General features: G+C 40.3%; 1 protein-coding gene across 1 annotated transcript; it reads left to right on the top strand.

Moving 5' to 3' along the window:
• Positions 1–5: 5 nt before the first annotated feature.
• On the top strand, positions 6–16129 carry ZC3H14 (zinc finger CCCH-type containing 14; the record flags this gene model as incomplete). Its single annotated transcript, XM_008938408.1, has 12 exons — positions 6–185; positions 2125–2285; positions 3409–3509; positions 5223–5378; positions 7010–7084; positions 7556–7712; positions 9319–9542; positions 12195–12315; positions 13276–13412; positions 14365–14459; positions 15189–15295; positions 15857–16129. Coding segments are annotated over 12 exons (1521 nt in total), but the record flags the coding sequence as incomplete, so codon positions are not given.
• Positions 16130–16999: the final 870 nt, after the last annotated feature.

The raw sequence follows: 16999 nt of genomic DNA, 5'->3' as shown, positions 1-16999 counted from the left end.
GCGCCGACGGCAGCGCGCACCTGCACAGACCCTCACCGCAGGGCAACCCGCCGGGCAGCCGCCAGCCAGACGCGCAGAGCTGCAGGGCTTTGGAAGCAGGCCCCCTCTGTGATCCAGAACCATTTGGCAGCTTAGCAGGAAGTTACAGAACCTCCAGACCTAGTGCTGATAAAGCAGGCAGTGAGGTTGGTATCATCTGACTTGCTGGGAACCTGAAATACTGGGTACTTACTTTACCTGCAGTAAAATCTTGACCTCGGAGAAACGGAAAGACTCCTCTTGCTGATACCAGTGGGTTTGGGATTTCCTTCTTAGGGTCTGCTGATAAAAAGAGATTGCGGAGTTTGACACCATCACCTGCCAGGTTTCTACCTCTCAGGGTTCATTAGCTTGTACATCTTTGTGCCAAATTGAGTTGGGCTAGTGGGTTAGCATGTTGTTATGGTTCATGTGATCAGTCAGAAATAATTTTGATCTCCAAATCCTTGGAAAAGTATGATCTTCTTTAAATGCTGTGTCAATCACCAGCTTTACACAGTTCTGTAAATCAGCATTTTTGGGATGCTGCTTATTCATACCTATGCTAGGTATACGTTAGATGTATTGTGTATTAGAATTATTATTATACTATTTAGAATCATGTCATTTAAGAGGTCTTTGGGTTGAGTGTTGTAGAAGCACAAACTAAAAAGTGGTGGCTGCCCTTTGTACTTGGAAGCCACACTAAGCCAGGCAGGTGATAGTCCTAGCTAATAGTTTTAAGACTATCCATGTGAATGAGTTAAGAGCCCTTTGGCTGCTGATGTTGTAATGAAGCAGAAATTTTACACACCTTGTATCCCAAGCACATCTGTGTTTGTTACTGCTTATGTACTTCCCTGCCTTTGCTACTGCTTACTTAGTTCTGTATACAACAAATTCTGACAAAAAATTTGATTCAGAAATGTAGAATTCTTTACAAAGGTATGTGCTGATGTCTTTGTTTTTTAAGATCAGGAAGCAAGAATGGGAATATAGTGAGAAAATAGTGATTTGTTTAAGGCTGTGTATCAGTCATTGATGAATGACAGCCACCTCTCTCCTTGGAAATGTTAAAAAACAGTCTTGTGATAATTTCCTTCTGTTACTTTTTCATGAATAATATCCAGAAGAGGGCTATTGCAGGAGTGGGTTTTGGAGTTGTGTGTGTATATATATATACACAATTACATATACAGTGTATATATATATACACACAGTACATATATATATATATATATATACAGTATGATTTGCTGTATTATACCTTCTCCTAGACAAGTTCTTGTGCTTTGTGAAGTTTTACCTTTAAAAAGGTCATTTCTGTAGGTGTTGGTTTTTTTACTGTATGAATCTTCTGTACCAGTGTAGTCCAAGTCCATCCCTTAGGATATTTCTTTCTCCTTGAAGGATACAGGATAATTTAAAGGGTACTGTATGCAAACCTGGCATCCAGATGCCTCATTGTGCTCCTTTGCAGTTTGCTGCTAAGTGATAGTTCCTGCAGGAATTATCAACTTGTGCTCTCTCATGCAGAGCCTAGCATTTAAATCTGGCACTGCCACACACACCGTGGTGGCAGCGAGTGGTTGTGTGAGAACAGGGAGCTGGCACGGCCTAAACTGGACCATCCTGGCTCTGCAGGGCTGTTAGCATCCTTTGGAATGTCAGATTGCTAGAAATTAATCCTTCCACTAAACTGAAATTAGAGTTGATACAGAGGAGAAGGTCCTTCATACTGATTTCACTTTTCTCTATCAGACTTTCAACAGGTGCATCTTGAAGGATAGTATGAATTTCTTTGGCAAACCCTGGTTTTTTCTGAAAATGTTGGATAAATTGCCTGTACTTCAGAGTTTTTTCCTCTCTTCTTCTAAATATTTACAGTTAAATTTTTAATGAGATGTTTCAGTGTAAATGTGTCTGATTTCATATTCTCTAGTGCTGTCTCTTGTTTCTGCACAGTGCAGGAGTACTAGACTTGTGCAACTTATGTGGAAATTCTCCATCCTCTGGCTGTAGGTAGAATTGCAGTATTTTCTTTGCTGGCTTATTAATACCTGTTTCAGGCTAAATTAATTGTTTTGGCTGCTCTGTTTGTTTTAGGAAGAGAGCTCCCGGAAGAGGCGGTTGCCTGTGGTAAGCTCAGTAGTCAAAGTGAAAAAGTTCTGTAACGATGGGGAAGATGATGATGATGATGAAGACTACGGATTGCGAACAGGAAGCATCTCCAGCAGTGTGTCTGTACCTGCAAAGCCAGAAAGAAGGTACCTAACGTCTGGGTGATTATTTGGTTTCCAGAATTAATTTAAGGAACAAAAACTTTGAAAGTGGAAGTTGGAGAAAACTCTGTGCAGTTCTGAAAACTGACAGATAAAATTGAGTAAGCCTTTTTAATATTTTTTTTTTTTGTGCTATTTCACAGCTCTGTGGGTGAGATGTCTTTTTATACCACCCTTTTTCCCTCTGATTTTGTAACATGTTTCTATTGTTGTGAATAAGCTGCAACAGAATGTAGAATTTTACACTACTTGGGAAAAGTTTACTGGCAAAAGAATATTAATGTTGATATGTTTCAGATAAGGTATTTAATGTGGTAAAATAATTTACCAGGAGTTTTAATTGCTTTGCTTTTGTTTCAGGAATAGTTTTCAAACCAATTATCAGTCGTTCTTTAAGTTGATTTTAACTTTACAAAGATTTGAGAGTTTTACCCCTTTTTTTCTGCTCCCTAATTCTGTCTGAGTGTCATGTGTCAGTCAAAGTACATCAGCGGTTTGTAGCTGATTTTCAGTAATAAGAGGAAGAATATTTAAACTGTGGAAGAGATGGTTCCTACTGATGTACAGTGCTAGCTTGTCTAAGATTTGTTTTAAGCTAATACACTTCATTATCTTCAGTGCCACAGCACATTTATCTGATTTTAAACTTCCTTATTGTTGACGTTGAAAGACAAACAGAAAGCTTTTTTTTAGAACAACTAGTATGTTTTTGGTAGAGTCAGTTTCCAGGTGGCTCTTACTCCCTGGGGCAGCTTCTCGACTAGGAGTGCTAACACAGACATAGCAACAGGCATGTGAGGGGGAGAGGTGGGAGGAAACGAGTGGAAGAGTTTGTCCCTTTCACACACTGCGTGGTTTTACAGCAGCTTAATCTGAGAGGTGAAATCATGCCTCTGGACTTCCATTTTTGAGATATTTTGTGGATCCCCGTCCACTCAGAGAATAGGTTAATAAGATGGAAACAAATATGGGTAAAGTGATTTTAGATTATGATTTCTAGCAGTATTATGCATAACTGTGTTAGCCTGTTGAAATATCTGTGTTTAATGTGGATACAGTTGCTGTTGCAATTCATGTACAATTAATTATTTTTTTTTATCTCCCTTAGACCTTCATTGCCACCTTCAAAACAGGCCAATAAGAATTTAATACTGAAAGCAATCTCTGAAGCACAGGAATCGGTTACAAAAACAACCAATTATTCCGCTGGTAATTAGCCTTATTGTTTTTTGTGTAAGCTATAGTATTTCCAAGCCCTGTTTTATAAATCCAAGCTAAAGATAGCATGCAGAGATAAAAGAGAATGCTAAATAGCTCCTGTCAGTGAGCAGGAGATAGGTGTGGAGTTCTCTGTGTTCTAAGGCTCTTGAATTGGAGATTGCATGTTAGAAGTGGCATACAGAATGAGCTGGTTTTAAAACAGAATGAGTTATATGGATGACTAATAAAAGTCTTTGCCAAATTCAGAACTGAAGAAAAATTAACTAAGAATAGCTCTAGTGAACTATTGGATTGCTTGACTACTTACATAATCTTTTTATACAGTTGATGAACTTCTAAAATAAAACTATGCTTTGTCATTAATAGCAAATAACATAAGTGCCTCCCAAGCATTAAGAGCTTGTCTTCGTTCCAGGTGGCGAACAGAATGAGCAGTTTAAGAAAAGAGGTAGGAGCACTGATACTCCTAAGTTCTGATGCCAGTTATCCAGCAAGGAGTGTTTATGGCAGAAAAAGCAGCAACGTGGGGATGGTACTTTGAGATGATGCAGGAAGGTCTTTCCTGTATACATAGGAATACATCTGGAAATAAGCATAGTCAGAAAACTTTCAATTTAATTAAAACTATTGATTTTTAATAGTGTTGATCTTGTAGTGTGGCTTACTAACACAAGGATATTTCAGTGGAGACACCAAAAAGCACCACTTTGTGCTTTAATGCAGAGGTGACTTGTGAATTTTATCTGAAGTATCTTGCAGGTTCTTCCACTTCATAGTTAATATTTAATGTGTTTTTTCAAGTATTTTGCATGGAATATGGAGATAAGCTTATTTGAAATACATAGGTAAAACAAAAAAATGACAAATCCAGTACTGAATGGTACCTTTTAGTTGTATGTGTCAGAAGTTGAGTGCTGATGTGATGTTCAGCGAAGGAAAGAATATGCTTACTTAGCCTCTCACAGCCAGTTCTGGTGTGCTTAGCAGAAGCCAAATAAAGAAGTCACCCTGTCGTCCTGCTACCCCCAAGTTCTGTGCTATAACTACCTGCTTAAAGGAGGTTGTACCAAGGGTGGGGATCAGTCTCTTCTCTCAAGTAACAGGAGATGGGACAAGAGGAAATGGCCTCAAGTTGTGCCAGGGAAGGTTTAGGTTGGCTGTTAGGACAGACTTCTTCCCCAAAAGGGTTATCAAGCACTGGAACAGGCTACCCAGGGAAATGGTTGAGTCACACTCACTGGATGTGTTTAAGAGACGTAGATGTGGCACTTAAGGACATGGTTTGATGATGGACTTGGCAGTGTTAGGTTTTGGACTCAGTGATCTCAGGTCTTTTCCAACCTAAATGATTCTATGATTCTGTTGTCATCAAGTTTTATGGTCTGTTTTCTGTAAGAAAGTACTAAATTAATTACATGTAAATGTGGATGAGCGAGTACTTTGATGTCACTCTAATCCTTCTCATTGCTGTTTTGTCTTAGAAGTAGATGTTCTGAGGTGCCACTTGTAGAGTGCTCTGTGCACATGCATGAATGTGCTTTCACACTAAGAAATTTGCAGGTCACTAAAGATGATTTTTGTGGAGACAGATGCTTTTTTTTTGTACGTGTAGGAATTTATTAGCGTTATTTTAGCACCATATGTAAAAATAATACTGATTTGGTTGTATGTAAATTATATGCTCTGTCTCTTTATTTAAAGTTCCACAGAAACAGACTGTTCCAGTTGCACCAAGAACTCGAATTAGCCCAGAAGAATCTCAGTTAGAAGTTATCCATGTGCAAAACAGGTTGCCTGCTCTGAGTTCTCAGCTTCAAGTAGAAGAGCCAAAGGAGCAGACAGCTGAAGGAATTCAAGGTCATCTGATAATAGTCTTTAAAAATTTGTACCAGGGAATGTCATTTTACAACATGCTGAGCAGTGAAAAGAAATGCTTTTAATTTTTAAGTTAACATCAAAAGTTGCATGTGGAAATGCCCTGAAAACCAAGAAGCTTTCTAAAGCATGGCTGTAAGATAGATACACATACATATACACATATACATACATACTTATATATACACACACAGACATATACATACACACACAGAACCTCAGAGGAATTATCAGTAAGCAAAGGGTGGTGCAGCACTCTGGCGTATCACCGAAGAGTGATCTTGCCTTAGGAAACGCAATAAGCGAATGTATCCATTCAGATTGGGATAACTTCTCTTTTCCACATCCTTTGCTTTTTTGGCCTTAATGTCTTGTAGGAGTAATTCTGCCACAAAGCTTATGTGAGGGAGTTAAGGTACTCTACATTTGGGATAATTTTGCAGCGTATGAAATATTATTAGATTCTTTCTGAAATCCTGTTACCATGCAAATAGTTCTAATGTTTTGGGGTTTTTGTGGAAATATTGGAGTACTGCATTTGCTGTTGCAGGACAGCGGATAGCAGGATAACTGAATAGTAAGCTTTGGTTGTACTTCCGTTACAAAACTCCTGAAGGAAAATAGCATAACATTTAAAGGCAGTCAAAGTTATCTTTTCAGCATGATTTTGTTACAAAGAAGTGTGTGCATCTGGGTTGGTTACAAGGAATCATAGAAATAAGACAGTGGAAGAACACTTCCATAAGAAGATGTTAGTTTACTCTTGCTAAGTGTTTAGATATTTAGATTGTTGAGTAAAATTTGGTTTGAGTAAGATCTTTGTTAGAATGATCTAACCTGGTCTCAGAGACCGGTTTTTTGTCTCTTAGAGTAAGAGTTTTTGAGTAAACTCTTTGTTGGAATGGTAAATATGCATTATTTTTTAAAAAAAATCTACTTTTTCAGTCTCTTATTTTTCATATAGATGTTGGCAGAAAGATTCCAGATACATAAAATACTTGAAATTGTATCTGTAAAGTACATAAGAAGCTTTATTGGTCTTTGAATTAGTTTACAGAAAATAGTTATGTTAAATATTTTTGCTCTTTTGCAATTGAAATGGAAATGACAGCTTGCTTAGGAAAACTACAGAAAGCAAAATAAATTTTTTCAACCATAAATCAAATATAGAACAGTGCTACTCTGATTGTTTTTTTTCCCACCTCTTTTAAGAAGACCATAAAGTAGTCCCTTGTAGTTATCTGCTTTCGTGTGTGCATATTGTCTGAGTAGTCAACACCTCTATAAATGAAGAGTTAAAACGTGGTGTTTATAAGTTGCATCCCCACAGACCTGGTTTGTACTGAGCAATGAGTATGGGAAAGATCAGAGTCTTGCAGTTTGGGATTTTGCCCTGCCACCTGGCTGGAGAAAGCTTGTTACTGGTTCTGAAACAATGAGAAAGGGGTTCCTAGCAATGAGAATGGCTTCTTTGTGTAAGAAGTGTGGAAGTTTTTCCTGTTTGGTTTTTTTTTTTTAATCAAAGGAATTAGGTGAATATGCTTCAGGTCTTAATCTATAGTTCCATGCTGATGTGCAGTAAAACAGCCTTCCAATGACGGCTTTTTTTTTAGGAGCTGAACAAAAGGAGCTCTCTTCTCGACTCCAGGTCGATGCTGCGATTGAAGATACCTTGCAAGTGACTCCAGGTTAAGTCTTGTGCGCTTTTGTTCATGGAGAAAAATCGCTAGTTTGAAATTTGAATACTACTGGTCAGTGAATGCTAAAATATAGATTCCTTTTCAATTAATTAGGCTGATTTCTTCTATTTTCCAGTTTCTACTTCTAGTATTTTCTATTTTCTACATCTCTAAGGAGTAGAAGCATTACATCAGTAGGTGTTCAAAGCCTAAGAGACTTTGGGGGTGTGTGGACTTCCTTCAGTGTTTCACAGCCATTCCAGTCACAAATTTTTCCTGCTCTGGCTTAATGTGGCCTATGGCTTCTGTTAATCCATGTCTGTGGAATAAGAAAAATGTTTTCTGGAAGCTGCTAGTAAGAAATTAAAATAAAATCAGCTTATTTGCACCATAAATTGATATTTTAAAATATGCTATAAGTTAAGAGTATAATTACAACCTTACTTTTCTCTCTTCTGTGTGATTTTTCTCCCAATTCAGATTACTATGATACCGAATCCATGGTCCATACAGATACTAGGTCGTTTATCCTGAAGAAGCCCAAGTTGTCTGAGGAGGTAGTGCCACAGAATCAGCAGCTGGGAAGGAGGGCCACGGAGGCAATGCGAGTGCTCTCAGGACGTCTCATACAGACACGGTAAAAAGTTAACTACTTCTAGGACTGTTACAACTCAGAACACTTGTTTGTGGTTTAGATGAAATCATTCAGTCATGCTTGTGCTTGGGTCAGTCCAGTCAGGATCTTTGATACCATGGCAAACGGACTGACATGGAATAGCAGAGGAAAAAAAGCAGGGGCAAGAAAACCACAGAAATCCTTCTAAATGGGAAGTAATTCCCAGGGTCAACTGTAGCTTGAGCATGTCTTTGATTTGCCAGAAAGAAAAAGAAGGAACCAAAAAGCACTGCTTTTTTTGGTTGTAATTGTTCTGATTTCTGGAATCTTAGTTAAGTAATAATTTAGCTTAAATTGCCTTTAGTTTTATACCCATTTCATCCTGAGATTGCATTTCTTAAGGAATTCTTTAAATGCCAGATTGAGTATGGTGGATCCTGTAGTGCTGTAGGGAAGGCAGCATACTCTCCACACAGGTAGCTCAGTACCTGTAAGCCAACAAACGGTTCAGTGGCACGTGGGACAATTGATTGAAGGCTCCCTACTGGTGAGTTTGGCCAAGAGAAGCTTGAAGTTCATGTTGGCTTCAAAAGATTGTCACTGCTGTTTATATTTTTTATAGTCATTTTCTGACCTTGTGAAAGGCTTTGGTAGTTCCTGCTACCAAATGGTTTTATGTACCTTACCTGTTAGAGTTAAGAATGGCTAAGAACAATGTGATGTACTTCGTCACTGTGGGCTGATGTGTTTGAGACACTGTGACTGTGCTGCAGGAGGATGGCATGTTTTTGCACGTGAATAGATCGATTTCTCACTGCATGAACTTGAAGGTTCTGGCAAGCTTTTAATGAGTTTGTCTCCCTTTTTATAGGCATTCTACACTGTAGTTGCTTTTAGCCTTATTTCATATAGAAGTAAAGTTTATACGATCACTGTCAAAGATGAGCACTCCATTGTGTATGTCCAGATTTTTAGAATCACATGTCGTTCAGGAAATCCCTCAAGTGAAATGGGTAAAGATTGGAGAAAATAGACACATCCTTTGTTTTTATACACAGTCTTTTACCCACAGTGACTACTCTCACATACAGGATACTAGGCGAGACCAATCTTTCAGTGAGGCTGGGTGTCAGAGTTCTTACTGTCACTATTCCCATTCTCTCTTCCTACTCCTGGAAACTTTTCCACCCACTGTTCCATAATGTGCTGTTCAGTATTTTTGAGGAGACACTGGTTTTGTGTTAAAAGGTTTGTAATTCCAAGAATGGTATTTACCCTCACTTTCTTTGTCTCAAAACTGGAAATTTCTCAAAAGATTAATCACTTTCCTTTATTTAACTGTGAATGAGCTTTTGGATCTATCTGTTGAGCAGAATGCAGTAAATGGAAATGCACCTGCCAAATTCTCTGCTGTATGCCATTGAAAGCTCCATTTCTTATTAGTGCTTCGGGGAGACTAGGCAAACTGTTAACTGGAGTACATTATTAGTAGCATTAAAGGAAGGTTTGTTACTGCATGGCTTTCCATAAATTAGCTTGTACTACATTAAGTTACTAGTGCAGCCCACTTTTACTCTGACCTCTCAAGTCAGAAAATCTATTTTTACTGCATTTCTTTGTTTGATAGAGACCAGCTTGCACAGCCAGAGAAACCAGCTAGTCCCAAGTTCATCGTGACACTGGACGGTGTGCCCAGCCCACCAGGATACCTTTCTGATCAAGAAGAGGAAGATATGTGTATAATTGAAGGATTAAAGCCAGTTACCCAAAATATGTATGCCAGCAAAGGAGTAAAAGGCCTTCGAGCACAACAGATGCAAATTGTCACGAGGCAGCTGGAGAGCTGTGATGGTAATTACACTTACCAGCGGGAGCCAGCATTAGTGTGGTGGTTTGGTTGTGGACCTGGATGTATCCTTCTTAAGAAATCAAAAGTGATGGTGCTTATTTTCCAAATTAGAACATTCTTTACACAGATAACATGTAGTAGTTCAGTGGGACTGGATCTTTAGAAACCTTTATCTTGGCAAACTAAAGTTTTAAACATCTCAGTATCGGTAAAATTTTGGGATTTTTTTTCTTTTGAAAATGTAGTTGGTCTTCATTGCCAGAAATCTGCATATCTGGTTGACCTCTTGTCATTTGTCCCCATAGTGATGGACAGGAGATTCTACATTAATGTTTTGCCATGCCTTGAACTTTAGTACTGCCTGAAGTATTTTTTTAAAGTTTATAGATTTCTGATATCAAAAGTAGCCTGTTAAGTATAACATGTTGGTAGAGTCAAGTTGCTGGAATCTCTGAAAGTACAACTTAAACAGTGTATGAATTTGCTTGAAGGTGTGTATTTTCAGGACGCTTTCTGAATAACTTGGGAAGTTGCTTGCTGAAGCATATGTTTGAATTGTTTAGAATGCTGACACTGTGATGAAAAACAAGCTGGTTTTTTGTCATAGACCTGTTGAATACTTGCCTTAGGGTTATGTTTACATTCATTTTTTTATAGTTTTCATATGAAAATAAATGCCTTTATTTTCCTTAGCAGCAGTGCATCCAAATTTGCTGAACTAATCTAAAAAATAGTATATCATGCTGTACAGAGAACTCTTAGATTTAATGGATCCAGCTGTAAATGTGTGCTGCAGTTATGAGAGAACCATGAGGGAAAATCAAAAGATCTTTTAAGTCCATGGCCTTCCAGTCAGTCCTGTCTGCAGAAGTTCTGTGCATATCAGGCTGTCCTAAAGAAGAAGGCAGTGTTCTGTATCCACTGGCACATCTCTGCCAGTACAGTGACATATGTTAGGTTGCTGCCCTTGCCAGTCTCTGCTTTCCCTGGTGTAGTCTCTTCCATGCTCCTGACTAAAGCTGGTTGGTACAGGAGGGTGTTTCTGATCCAGTTCTATCTCTGTTTGGGAGTCTTATTTGATTAACTGCATCAGCCAGAAGTAGCAGAGGGGTGACTGAAGTTCATAGAGAATCAGATCAGTGTGGAAGTGATTTACACAAACCACGTGATTTCACGAGAGGAGAGCGTTATTTGGCCTCAGTGCATTGTAAGGAGAAGGCCTAAAAGGGTCTGAGGGTGGAGCAGATGTGTCACTAGTGAGATCGGAGAAGTAGGTCTGGCAGTCCTGGAAGGCTTTGAACAGCCAAAGGTTTAGGCAGATCTGGAAAAATAAGACACCAGTGAAGGTGCATGCTTAATGGCCTGGATTTACAGAATGAGGGGTTACAAATAATGTTAACTAGGAGAAGGTCAAAGTTGAATGTTTCAGCTTGGAAGCTGTTAAAATGCTTTTTGCATTGGAGTCTGAGTTCAGATAAATGAAGCGAATGTGGTATCTGTCTAAGCAAAGTACAGGAAAGTGGTTCTTTTTCATTGGGTGCCCCCATACTAATACTGTATCTGATACTAATACTGTATATGATTAGTGGAAAAATTGAATTTTTACTTTATATCTTGAAATAATTTTCTAGAGCCAAAAATTTCCTGGAGAAAGGAAGCATTTTAACACATGGCTCTTCTGCTGACCGCTTGCCCAGTATAGAATATTATCATTAACAGGCAGACCAGCAGCCAAACTGCTCCCTCCACTCTCACACCACACACCAGACACCCAAAGTGCCAGACAAAGCAGAGGGAGGAACAAGTCAATGCACTCACCCACCACAGGGGACATGAAGGGAGCAAGCCAGGCAAGGAGCCAAGCTGTGGGCAATGGTAGCAGCCAGGGCATGAGTCCAGTTACACAGCAGGGACTCAGAGACAGCTTCACATTCTGGCCCTGCCATCCTGGGAACTCAACTTGCTCTGAAGAGTCGGGGAACCCTTCCAACAGCCAGAATCCTCACACAGCACATGCACTGCATAGACAGACATTGCAGCTCCCCTGCAAGGAGAGCCAGCTCTTATGGAGGTGGCGTCTTGCCCTACCTCTAAGTAAATGTGGAAGGTGGGGGCACGTGGTGGTGCCTAATCAGTTCCCACCCAAGGCTGGCCAGACCCTGGGTGAAGAGCAGTCAGGAGGGTCTTTCTTGCCTGGTTGTGGGCATCATCCATATGCCAGGCCTGAATGAGGGGGGTATAACCACAGCACTTCAGTGGCTCAGCATAGCAGTCCTACCTAAGGTTCAATTATAGAATCTTTGTCCTGTCTGATCAAGATCTGGTCTGTTTGACTTTCACACCTGTTTGGGTTTGTGAGGAAAATTAAATTATTTTGCTTGGAAATGATGCACATTTTGATATTTTATCACCGAAAAGCAGCTCTCAGTCTAATATTATGACTTTTGCTTTGTAGTTTTGGATATTTTCTTCAGATACTATGTCTACATAAATGCTTACTGTCATGGCTTTGATTAATAGAGGCTTATTAAGAAGAGGGTTGAAATGAAATAGAACAGGAAGAACTGTGAATTTCAGTTACCCTGCATTGTGTATGCCAAATTGCACATAGAGTCATAAAGGTCCCAACTTGGTTTTTTTTCTTTCCTTCCTAGTGGATATGGAACAGTTAAATGTGCTGCAAAAACAGGAGAAGGTGCTTGAGCGCTGCAAGTACTGGCCTGCCTGTAAAAATGGAGATGAGTGCGTGTACCATCACCCCACGCTACCCTGCAAGTAAGTAGTGCAGAGCTCATCCGCTCGGCATGTGGCTTTTATTTTCATTTCAGTGCTACAAATCGCCCTTCTGAGCTAGTCACTGCTCCAAGGCAGTGCCAGTCTGTCCGGGTAGGGTCAGAGGCAGATGATCCCACTGTAAAGGCCTTTGCTTCCCTCCCATCTCCTGTCTGTCAGAATATTTTGCCCAGCTTAAAGTTTGAGGCAACAAACGAAAATTTTTTTTTTTTTTTTTTTTTTTTTCATAAGTAGAGTCACAGCCGTGCTCATGCAGAGGAAAGCTTAGTTTAGCATACAGGCTGGTGGGTTTGTGTTGCTTACAGATGTCAGATGTGGGAATTGGTGTCTTTTTAAAACAAGGGGCACTCCTCTGCTAGCTGTCAAAATGCTTTTGAGCATGTTTCGGTACAATTACATGGTCATGCAGCGATTTTGTTTGTTTTATTTGAAAGCGGAGGCTAACTCTTGAACGTGCACTGTGCCTGTGACCTCTCTTCCACAAGCAGCAACAGTCCAGAAACACAATTTCTGTTTTGAGATAAATGTTACCAGATTGGGTGGCTCCATTTAGTCAGACATTTGAATTCTCCTTTGAAATCCAACGTAACTCATTTCAAAATAGCACCTTTTCCTCAGTGAATGAACCATGTCACTTAGGGAATGCTGTGCCCCTCTGTGTGAAGCTCTGAACTCACAGCATCTTAGCTTGCAACGAGCAGCTTGCTACCAAACTCCACTGAGCGTGAGGCCATCAGCTATTTACTGCGCGTAGAAGGTGCCCAGGGGAGAGTGGGCAGAGGTCTGTTGGTGTGCGGCTGGTACTGGGTCCCGACTGCCCTGCTTGGAAGGACCCAGCACGTGTGCCCGCGCCCTGCTCTGCTGTTCTGGCTTTCACATGCAACAGCTGCTTGGGCATTTGGTGCCGAGTATGGGCTTATGACTCAATCTCTGTTCCCTCAGAGTTTTTCCTAATTGCAAATTTGCTGATAAGTGCTTGTTCATCCACCCAAACTGTAAATACGATGCCAAGTGCACTAAGCCAGACTGTCCTTACACTCATGCCAGTCGACGAACGCCACATGCAACTCCTAAACCAGGTGAGCACCTTTTGTTTTTTGGAGCTTTATGTGATAGTGCTGAAGGGAAAACAGTATAAGTGTTACTGCAAAGAACTGCTACCAGAAAAATCCCTGAATGCTCTTACGCAAGAGTCCAGGCGAAATCTGTGCACGGTCAAAGCGGTGACTTGTGCAAGCAGTCCCTTCTTCTGGAGGGATTAGCCAGCATTGCAATCTTGCTCAAATTTTTTTCTTAAATTGGATAGATGTTGTACCAAAAGGTTGTGACAAAAATTGAAAACAAGTTTCTGTCTTTGTAGGAGCACTTTTTTTCTTTAATGACACTGTAGGAGTGAGCTTTATGTAATGGTGCGGTGAGTCTCAGGGATGAGGTTACCCAGGGAAGGCAGCAGCTGTGTTTGCTTGATGGGTTGGTATTCCTGAGCCTTGAACAGTGCCAAGGTGCAGGGGCCTTTACTCCACTGAAGTCAGGATTTTTTGGAAGTGGTTTAGCCCTTAGTCAGAGTAAAGTGCAGTTTGTTACCTTGCCAGAAGGTAGCATACAACATGCTTGTCTCCTATATCATTTCTAGCAGCTCCTCTCTGTTCCTGGAAAGCGCAGTGCTTGCGCTTCTCAGTCCAGTTAGCTTAAACTCTTAACAGGCTTGCTAGTTCTGAGTTTAACATCTGAAGTCCCCTGCCTACCAGAGTCTCTGCTTAGCTTGTTGGAAGCATTGCCATGACCATAGTACCTTCTTTCCTGAGGTGGTGAAGAACTGAGACTGCTGATTACCTGATAGTCTTGTCCTGCCCCATAAGAAGACCCACTTAATGCATCATAATATGCTTCCTGTATTTCTTGCAGAACTCTGATGTATTATAAAACATAATTTCTTGCAGAAGACTGGATATATTTACGTTTGTGTGGAACTGTGTTAAAAAACCAATTTATTCTGATCCAGGCTCTCTTCATGTTCTTTTCTACTATTAGCACCACTACCCGCACTATCTATATCCTCCAGTAGTCCGCTGTGCAAGTTTTTTCCTGCTTGTAAGAAAATGGAATGTCCATTTTACCACCCAAAAGTAAGAACTATCTCCTATATTTTCCTTTCTCTCAAAGTACTTGAAGTATGTTGCTTTGCATCAAGAAGTTTCACTAGCTTTTCACACTTCTTCCTTTTACTTTTAATTTTTAACTTTAGTTCAGAAACCAAATATGCAAAAGCAGTGACTTAAAGAATTTGAAAAATCATATTTTTAAATAATCCTTCTACCAGATGCTTCTGGGGAGTTTCAAACAGACAAACAGCCATCACACTTGTCAAGGATGCTGGGGGCAGAGGAGGAGGACATCTTGCAGTCTGTATGAAAGGAATATGTTCCATACTCTTCATTCAGATATGCAGCCATGTACAAGACCTTTAAAGGTTGCCTGGTTCCTCTGGAGTGTGTTAATGTCATTTAGAGAGTACAGGAGGTTGCAGCCCCTGCAGCCGTTCTGTGGAAGTGCTTGTGGTGCTTTTCCAGGCCCTCATAGTGCCAAGGCACACCCAGGACTCTGTTCCCAGCTGCTATAGCCAGATGCTCTGGCTTCTCCAACCTTCCAGGCAAGGCCATGTCAGGCTCCTGACTGGTGTGCACCCGTCAGGGGACACTGAGCTCTGTCCCTGGCGCTGGTCGGTGGCTCGGGTTCCCTGTCAGACAGGCCCTGCCATCTGTGCAGGTGCACATCCCCCCTCCTAGGGGAGCGTGCCTGGGGTTCAGCCAGCCAGCTCCCAGCGACACCTCTGAAACGCCTTCATTTTACATCAGCATTGCAGGTTTAATACCCAGTGTACGAGGCCAGACTGCACTTTTTACCATCCAACGGTTGCTGTACCTCCACGCCATGCCTTGAAATGGACTCGGACTCAAACCAGGTGAGCTGCCTTTTTTTAACATTTATTTTCTTTTTCTTGGTTAGGCTTAGAGTGTACGTTGCAAGATACCTGTTGTAGGCACCTCTCTTTTAAAAAGAGAACTCTGCCCTGTTTAGTTTTAGTAGTATAAGCATTAACACACGTGATGCAGCTCTGACAAGCAAGTGCCGTGCAGCTAGGATATGGCAGCCACCGGAATCCTGACCTGGGTGAATGGTGTTTTCTGAGTCTTATTTGAATAAAGCTGAAACCCCAACACCAGCTCTCCTTTACCATCACTTTGTTTTGTGTCCAGGCTGTCTTTTCCACAAAACGTTTCTCAGAGGGTTCCTGGCAGAACAGCTCCTTCCCGGCATCTATCCATGATTCCATAAACTGGTAGCAAGCTTGTGAGAGCTGCAGTCATAGGCCTGCAAATCCCATCAGCTTTTCCCTCCAGCTAACCTCACCTGCAGAGGCCTTAATCCGTACAGGGCAAGACACGAACCCGCTCGCAGACCGTCCGTGCTGGAGACCGGCGGGATTGTCACTCATGTGAATTGTTCTTCTCTTTCCCCTCAGTGAATGATTGTGGTGCACCTGCAGACTGCTGATGGCCTCCTTGGAACAGCAGCAGAAGATGAAGCACTGGGGCACAGGATGTTAGAAAAATTCATACATTTTGGACTTTTACTATACATTGTTTTCATAAAATGAGGTTGATTGATTACTTGAAATGTCTCTAATTTTGCAAGTTTGTAAGCTTGAGAATTTTACATTTTTTTTACACTGTAAGAAGAAAATGTCTGTGTAAGAAAAGTTTTACTTTAATTTCCATTAAAAACTTTCAAAGCACAGTTTGTGTTCTATTTGGGTAATGTTTCTTGCTTATGATTAGGTGTGCTGAAGAAGTGAGTGTATGGTCAGGAGGTCTTAGAAAGCTTATTCCTGTATTTGGATTATACTAGAAGAATTTTTTGTTCAGCAGATGTTTGGTACGATGTACACAACTGAATTGGTGTCCTGGCAAACGGTGACTGAACACTTCACCCACTCACAGAGAAAAAGAATGTAAAGGGTTTGTCTTTTGGGCATTTTTTTCCATGTAACAGTTATCATACCCCTGACAATTTCTCAAACAGGATCAAAAAAAAAAACAGACAAGGTAGCGAAAATGCTTGATAAGCAAGAACAATTAAACAATTAGTGGCATTATGCACCATTTAAAAATCTTACAAAATCAGATACCACTTCACTTGAAAATGAATGCTTTCAGCAACCTTCATTTACACCAAGAAGACAGAAAGTGACTCTCTGAAGCTCCTCCTGAAGAATCTGTTTTTCTTCCAGTACACCTGACTGTTTTGTAACTGCCTCATTCCAGAAAGTTCCTGTGATTTATGTTGCAAAAAAATAATTCCTGGTGACCCAAAATAGGTTTAAGTAAGTGGTATTATAATGATGAGAAGTGTTGAGCAGTAACATAAATGCACTTTTTTATTAAATCTTTTGTAACTTTTGGGGAACTACATTTTCACAAAAATATACAAAAGAATTTCTTTTTACAAATATTTACATTCGATACCAGAAAACAGTGTTAGCTACATATTTTAAACTTAAATTTGACAAATATAATCTTGAGTTCTGAAACTAAACACTCCAGGAAAGTATTTTTAATTTTTTTTTTGTGAAATAAAGTACTCAAAGTTTGTATTCAAATTTTAA

This window comes from Merops nubicus, unplaced genomic scaffold, assembly GCF_000691845.1.
Source record: "Merops nubicus isolate BGI_N331 unplaced genomic scaffold, ASM69184v1 scaffold20904, whole genome shotgun sequence".
Classification (NCBI taxonomy): domain Eukaryota; kingdom Metazoa; phylum Chordata; class Aves; order Coraciiformes; family Meropidae; genus Merops; species Merops nubicus.
Note: the sequence above shows the minus strand (reverse complement) of the source record. Positions and strands in the feature narration are given on the sequence as shown.